Source organism: Oreochromis niloticus, linkage group LG8 (genome assembly GCF_001858045.2).
Source record: "Oreochromis niloticus isolate F11D_XX linkage group LG8, O_niloticus_UMD_NMBU, whole genome shotgun sequence".
NCBI lineage: Eukaryota > Metazoa > Chordata > Actinopteri > Cichliformes > Cichlidae > Oreochromis > Oreochromis niloticus.
The window spans coordinates 11,002,076-11,010,352 of NC_031973.2; the positions used below are offsets into that span (position 1 = coordinate 11,002,076).

At 41.4% G+C, this 8,277-nt stretch overlaps 1 protein-coding gene across 1 annotated transcript; it reads right to left on the reverse strand.

Moving 5' to 3' along the window:
• Positions 1-2,589: 2,589 nt before the first annotated feature.
• foxi1 (forkhead box i1) lies at positions 2,590-4,694 on the reverse strand. Its single transcript, XM_003441771.4, has 2 exons — positions 3,735-4,694; positions 2,590-3,466 (listed from the first exon to the last, which is right to left on the reverse strand). The coding sequence occupies exons 1-2, from the start codon at positions 4,327-4,329 to the stop codon at positions 2,931-2,933; spliced, it is 1,131 nt and encodes a 376-aa protein (XP_003441819.1). The 5' UTR covers positions 4,330-4,694; the 3' UTR covers positions 2,590-2,930.
• Positions 4,695-8,277: the final 3,583 nt, after the last annotated feature.

Here is an 8,277-nt window from a genome sequence, read left to right on the forward strand (position 1 = left end):
TCAAATTATACCCCTCAGATTTGTCTGTTAGGTAGTGTTATATGGGCTGTGGAGAATTAAAAGGCTCTGATTTTATTTGAAATTCCCGGTGCTTTACAAAGTAATCATTTCCCATACAAAGTACATCTGAAAGCTACACTAAACCTCGAACCATAGAAGTAAGTCTACAACACAGGGCATGGGAAAAATAAATAAATAAATAAAAATGGCAGATTATAAAAGCAGATTATGGGGAGATTAAAGGTTGTACAGCTTGTTATCTTTGTGTATCAGTCGAGATCTTGGTTGACAGCTGATGGGAGTTATCTGGAAATGACAGATCAGTACTTCATGTCCCACACTGACTACTGTCCCAGGCAGCAGACATCAGTGCTCCTGTTGTGATTTTTACATTAAATTAAATGAAATTAAAACAGGGGAATAGCTTTATGTACGCATTTATTTATGTAACTCTTCAGCTGGATTCATCGTCATTCACTAAAACACAGGAAATGAAGAAAGCTTCCCAGTGTATCTAGTCCCATATATAGAGAGAGAGAGAGGATTAAAATAATCCAATGGTGAAACACTGACTCCTTCAATTATGAACCACCCTCACCTTTGGAGACATGACCCTTTGAGGATGGAACCCATCATTATGGATTTAGCCCACTAGGCATGGGGATTGAGGCCACCCTTATGCTGAGGCATTCTGCTGGGTCTCGGTCTTTATTCCTGGAGTCAGGGGCCCTCAAGCAGGTAGACATGGCCTGACTGATATTCATGTGGGCCAGGTAAATGTGCCCTTCAGGCATGGGGCACTGGAGCGTTACTTTTCTGAGAAATGGGAAGGTGAGGCAAACTTGGAAAGCAAGGAGATGTGCTCTGCAGTTTGCTGCATCCACACTCATATGGTGGTGCTTTAATAGTAGTTTCTGAGAAAGCATTAATAGTAGCCATACCACCATGGAGAAATACTCAAGTGTGCACAACTTTATATGCAAATGTTAAAATGCAGTTTAGCTGCCAAAAATACTCAGAACACTATATTTTATTCTAATATTGCAGTAATGTGTAATAATGCTAAACTACTTTATATACTGCAGGGTAGCTTAATATAAAATAATACATCATTATTTATCAATTGGTTGCTCTAGTGGGAAAAAAGTATCTTAATACAATTTTAAATAATACTGAATTACTGAGTCTAAGAAGTTGAGAACAGAACTAAGGGATCAAGAAATTACACCATGAACAGAAAGGCCTGAGAATATAAAAGGCTCTATACTCTATTCACTAGATGTGATGAGGATTTCCACAGAAAACTTGTTAGTGTGAGAACCTCCTGTATGACAAAAATCCCCTTTGTCTGATCCGTGGCCCTGCTCCACAGATAATGGAGCAAAATGTGGCCTGAGGGAGATAATTTGTTCCCAGATCTTCAGATCGCAATATTTTCATTTGAGCCCAGGAGGGGACCTCTTGAGTTGCCAGCTTCCATTGTGTTCCAACAAGGGGCACAAAAGTCTTGTCAATTAATTTTTCTTTTATTCCAGACCACGGAGCGCCTGGGTGAATTCAATTATCAACCAATTAAGAGGTGTTTCCTTTTATTTACAGACTTTGATTCCGTGCGTATCCATATTGTTTGAAAATAAGACAGAAGCAGGGTGTAAAATCACTTGAACATTTTCCCCGCATGAGCTGTTTAATAGCCTTTTCCCCCAATAGCAGCCTTTCTGTTGTGTCCCCTGGGCCACAAGCACGACAAAAGCGCATTACATGCTGCTGAACTCTCTCGTCAGTTGTTTGGCGGATGCTCCTTCACAGTGCTCTCCAATACAAACAAAAAGCCCTCACACAGACACACGCGAGACAGTCGGCCTTTTGCGTGACAAGACTTTGGGAATAGTTGGAGACAGGTGGAATATTCAGTAAAAGAAAAATGAAGGCTGAAATCAAGCAGTCTCAGTCTGAGTCAAATCCAGCCCAGACAAAAAACTGAACTTCTGAACCTCATGGAAGTAAGCTAAAGGTCTGATTACTTGTTAATGGGGCTATTGGAAGTGACAAGCGGAAAATATCTCTGTCTTACACACTTTACAGCTTACAGCTACTTGACTTCAGATTTCCTGACAGACCATCAGATATTTGTACAACTTTATGCTTTCATGGATTTGAGAACCGAATATGAGGTTTTGTAAAGCTTTTTTAAAATATATTTATATATATACTGAGACTGTGAGCAACAGTGAAGCAGGCTCTCCAAAGTACTTTGAACTTTACATCTACAAAAAAAGCAGGGGTGCTCTGAGCACAGAATCATACACTAATAAATAATGACCCCATGTGCTGATGTTGATACATCATCAATGAATGACCCTACAGCAGACAACACTGTGTCCAAGGAAACACATAAATGTATTTATTAGGGAAAATCCAGAAAAAGTCTGAAAATGCTTTGTACTGCCAGGATTCACATGGGGAATAAAACATAGTAAGTCTCATTAATTATATAGAATTTCATACAGTCAAAGCCTTGACTGTTTCTGACTAGTGCATCCAGCTCTCCAGAGGAAAAGCAGGAAAATGACACAAAAGCCTTGCATATGGAGTTCAAATAAATGACTTTTATTCAAACATAGAGGACACAAGTTTAAATAAAACACAATTAAGTCTAACATACAAGTCATGGTTCTTCTTATGAAAATAATTTCTGTACATAGGCATCTTCTTTAAAGACTAACTGGTCCAACCCAGCTGCTACAGTGTGTTTTGTTTTTTTTAATCTACCCATCAGATCTCAGTGGGAAGATGCACTGACAAATTTTCCCAGTTTGGGAGGGTCACTGTGATAAACACCAGTTTAGTTCCAGTAGTCATACTACAAGGTGGCCAACCACACCAGAAAATGAGTATTAACAGGAGGTTACATAAGAACTGTGAGCAGTCTACACCTCTGTTCCTTCCCGGCTGTATAGGAGGTTATTCACACTGAAATGGTTGGAGAGGCTCTGTACTGATGTGTAATAGTTCATTCTGCTGTTGTCAGAGTTCAGAGGAGAGATCACAGAAGATGAGTAGGAGCCCAGTCCAGACATGCCCTCTCTGGGCTGAGATAGTCCCCCGACGTGCCCGGAGCCGTAGTCTCCACGCTCTACGCCCCGGGCGCCGTCGCTTCCCCCGCTGCTCGCCAGGATCGAGTTCACGCTGGATGAGAAGCTGTTGAAACAGGGGCTGTGCTCCGCGGAGGGAGACGGGGAGGACTTGGGCTCAGTGGAGGCCGGAGACCCGTGCAGGCTGGGCGGGGAGGCACTCAGGAGGATGGCGGTGTCGGCGAGCTTGTGTGCGCCGTCTTCAGATTTGAGTGGAAGAGCTGTGCTGTCAGCTCCGTTCAAATCTGATCTCCTCTTTCTCTTACGCCTGAAGTTCCCGTTGTCAAACATCTTCTCACAGTTTGGGTCAAGAGTCCAGTAGTTTCCTTTACCTGTATAAGAAATAGAAGAAATAAAGAAGGAAGAAAAAGGATGAACGACGCTGACATGCGCATACTTTGAATTCAAATTTGTTCCTGCTCACAACTGAACAGTTCATTTGACTTTTCACATTAAAATCTCAAAAAATCAACAATTTTAAAGTCTCTGGTATTTCAAAAATACTTTTGATAAAGTTTAAAAACTTCTGTCGGCAAAAGTAGCAACGATTCTCTGATATATAATTACAGCAAATTATGAGAGGTTTATTAAAAAACTCACCTGGGTCATCCTCGTCCCGTGCCACTTTTTTGAAACAGTCGTTCAGTGACAAGTTGTGGCGAATTGAATTCTGCCACCCAGCTTTGCTCTTCTTGTAGAAAGGGAAGTTATCGGCCACATACTGATAGATCTGACTGAGAGTCAACTTTTTGTCCTGGGCATTTTGTATGGCCATCGCTATCAGTGCGGAGTAAGAATAAGGCGGTCTAACCATTTTGAAGAGCTCCTGCTGGCTGGATATGGATAGCCATCCCAGGTCTGCTCCACCAAACCCGGTGGGAGGCGGTAAGAACTGCCTCTGGTTAGAACCGTATCCAGACTGAATATAAGATGTGCCGTTGTTCCCTTGAAGATAAGGAGAAGAGTTGATGCTCGGTCCGTTTAGCCATAGGTATGGGTTTGTAGAGGGGGGCGAGTACTCTCCGAGGCCGTAACCGGAGGGGTGGGTAGGCGGCCTCTGAGTGTGATGGTGATGCAGATTCTGCTGGTAAACGCCGTAGTTGTCGCAGTACACGGCCATGTCCAGGAGCTCCTGGGCGCTGTGCTGAATAGGGCTGCTCTGTGGGTTAGATGGTTGGTGTCCAAAAGCATTCATAATCCGCCTTAAACAGATTCCCAAAACCTAATTTCGTCTCTGTGTCTCTCCCTCAGGACTGAACTTATTCTGAGAAGCAGGAGTATTTATGCGCAGCGCCCGGGTCCTCCACAGGTAGCCCATTGAAGAAAAGTTTTGATTTGGTCACACCCCCCTTCTCTGGCTTGCTACACCCAACTCACCCAATCTCCCTATCAATGAGCATCGATACTTCTTTTAAATGCAGCGACGAACTTCGTGTTAATTGTAAAGTATGCCCACATTAAGGAATGTTAGTGGTTTCTAACTTTGTCAATAACGACGCGTAATTACGCACCGGTGCTTAAATTGGCCGACAGTGTATACAGACGTTACAAAAGTAATCTTCTGCAAATAATCCAAAGTGAAATACAAAGCGCGGTTGTGGCACGATGTTAATAATTGTTCCTTACTAAAATAATTTTTTTTTATTGAATTTTCTTTAATATTGTGATCAAAACTGCAGGTCACGAATTTATCTCGCCGTGCACGGGTAGCAGATATCAGTTTCGTTTAAAACTTGGTATCCGTGTCAGACTCAAACAAGGAAGCTCCACGTGCTTAAAACTTAAAAAGAAATTTGTTTGGAATAAACACTTCACAAGTGCCACAGGTTTTGTGTCAACAAGTGACTCGTGGAAAGCATACTCACTGCAAGCTCCCCAGGAAAACGGGTTATAGCTGCACTGCGAATTAGGAACAATTATATTTCTAGTGATGTCATTATTTAATTATTCTGCATTATCAAAATTTGCCTATAGGGGCGGGGTCACTTTTTTCTACTAAAATTATTTATAAGCACTTTTGAGAAAAACAAGAATAAGAAAAAAACACATTTCATTCACTTACATGTACATACAAGTACAAAGGTATATAATGCTACTGAGAGAAGCACACAGAAACTAAAATCTGGTCCAGAACTAAGTTATTTAGTGTATTTGCTTGGAGGGAAATCACCTGGTGGTGTGTAACCGACCCAGACAGGGGGCTGCAACAGCAGGCAAACGGTGCCTGTTTCGACTGACGGGAAAGTGGAACAACTTTAACAGCATCGATACTACAGGCGTCCAGAATTTGAGGGTATTTCCAGTTTAAGTGCTAAAAATAAAAGGCTAACTGCGCAACCATGAGAGACAAATCTCCGGACTGTGCTGCACCATTTATTTCTTAACACTGTGTTTAAGCCCTGTCTGGAACTTAACAGGCCAATAGTAGCTGAAATCTATTCACTGCAAAAATTCGCTTTCGCCTTTTTTAAATGATAAAAGTAGCTCAAGAGTTTCAACGTTTGAGCTGCGATTTGTTTCATGGCTCGCTGACACAACTCAAGTTTCAATTTAAAGCGAATCTAACACGTTTTTTGTAATTGTTAGATTATTATTTCATCTGAATTCTTTAGTCGCATTGACGTTTATGTCTGTTGTGAAGACGTGGGCTCTGCAGTTTGCTGCCGGACTCCTGCACTAATCGGCAGAACATTCCTCCTCTCCATGACCTTGATGTAATTATTTGGCTCCAAGGTGTTGTCCCGACCACAGGCTTTACAGCAGTGGCAAGCAATTGGCTCCACGGGGGAGGAATGGCATTTAACCCCCAGATGAAAACAACACAACCTGTTAGATGTCTAACGAGTACAGCTAATTACTGCTGACTCCAAATCCCAATCTCAAAAATTCAAGCAAACTCTGCAAAGATCCGTATTTACAATTTACAGTACCTTCTGGGCAACACATACGCCATGATGTAACCTCACCCACCCAGATATATCTGTAAGTGAATAATTGAGTTTTTAAAGTGCCACATGTATGACTTAACATTGAAGACGTGGCAACATAACCTCTCTAATCCCCAACCTTCATTTGGTTGTAAAATAATAATCCCGGGCGTCTTTTTCAGGTTGAGGATGGAAGGGTTGCTCTTCTGCTTGCCCATGTCTGTCTTCATCCTCTGTTTCCTCAAGCTTTGTAAGGTCATGGGAGCTATTCTTTAGGAGATCGTGTCAATCATGGAAAGGTCAGAGAGGTAAGACGGAGTCACACAAGCTTCAGTTTAAAATCTGCGCTGCAGGTGATGGGAGAATGGAACATTCTGCTTCTTCTCTATTCACTCTGTTTCAGCGCATTTTACCACTGAATTTGCAGCTAAACACACACGCTGAAAGCAACAACCCCTAACCCTTATCTGCTAACTGTTAACTGCTTTGAAGTAATTACCAGGCAAAGATGCACTTAAGAATATTAAAAACACAAAAGAATCAGATAAAAATATTAATTTTGACTGTGCAAATAAAGTGACCACTTTGTGCAGGCGGGAGCTTGTCCTTCTCAGCGTCTCCCCCCAGTGGACGAGTGAAGTGAAGCAAAACCAGCAATAGAGCTCTGCCGGTTTTAGTGCTTATTAATGTGCAGCCCGCACGCCAACGCAAAAGATAACAGGCATTTTTTTTGCTGAATACTTTGCACAAAGTTAGCTCTGACAGTGTTCAGGAGATTAAATACAATTTAAGTGTTCTGATCTCAAACTTGGCAGACAGAGTAACAGTTTGGCCTCAGAGCATCCTTCACTTCTGCACTCAGTGGTCTTTTTTCTTCAACATGGCACATCAACTGCAAAAAGCATTTATAATAGGATCTCTAGCTGAGGTTTGTGCTTTTTCTCAACTTCACTTCTAGGTTTTAAAAGGGGTAATATGGGATAACTTTAAGAACAATGTTGCACTGTATCATCTATCTATCTATCTATCTAGTTTATATAGCACCAAATTAGCTCTTGTTAGCACATAAATGTGAAAGGGTCTCAGGATATTCACTCTCCTTATGTGGCCCAACTGGGAGAATCTGTTTTCTTTGTAATTACATGTTCATCTTTGCAAAGTCCCCTCTGACCACTTACTGTTTGGCCCTGACAGTCTGCCTCCAGGAGCTAAGCAGGCAGTCTAGAAGATTGCACGCTGAGAGAAATACAACCAGCTGGGCCTTTTGCTTCACTGCCGTTTGTTGCATTAGATTCAGTCTCCTCTGAACCTCTGATTTACGCCTCTGTTCCTGATTACATCCTTGGAGAGATTAGACTTTTCTGGTTTCTGAGAGCCGAAATCATAGCTATGCTGGGTTCACTGTCAGCTGCAGGCAGCTGAGGTATACTATAGCCACTGTATCCTAGGATGGTTTATAACATATCTAAACTAGGCACAGTTAGAATTTTGTTAAATGTGATTGTAAGCAGGAATTCCAACTGTAAAATTTCATAACCTGCCAAATAACTGCTGCTTCATTTTGACTGTGGAAAGGTTTTACGTAGTCGGTTGCTAGTCTTGTCAAGACTGTTAATATCACCTCATTATATTAAAAAAAAGCCATGTTGATGTCACTTTGGTAATTGCTCATCTAAACAGTGTTTAGATGGCTGCACTAACTGTATTCTCCAGATGAGGGCAGCATTACCTTAAACATGGTACAGTTCAGCATTGCTAAACAAACCAAAACCACATCAGTCATGCTGTGCAGCCCTCTGGAAAGCAACATACATCAAACCCCAGAATCTGATTAGTGTATTGATTTTAATGGCACAGAACCCAGGAATTTATTGGGGAAGTGATGAAAACTGTTTGGAACATAACTCTCTGAATGCACTTTAATGTTTTTTTTTTCCTCTGACATTTACAGTTTGACAATTTTATTTCCACTGTGTATTATGTACATTAGTACACACAACAATAATACACATTCTGCATGGGAAAGTTCAAGAAAGAAAAACAGCGCTGTGATAGCAATCTTCAAACTGAATAACAATGGAAACATGACTTTATTGTGTTTGGTTTTTTTCCGTAATTGCCCTTAAAAAACAACACAGGATTCTGTTTCCATCATACAACCTGTAAAGAGGAGGGGAGACTAATGATTTTGCTGTGTGAGCAACAATTCTTATTAA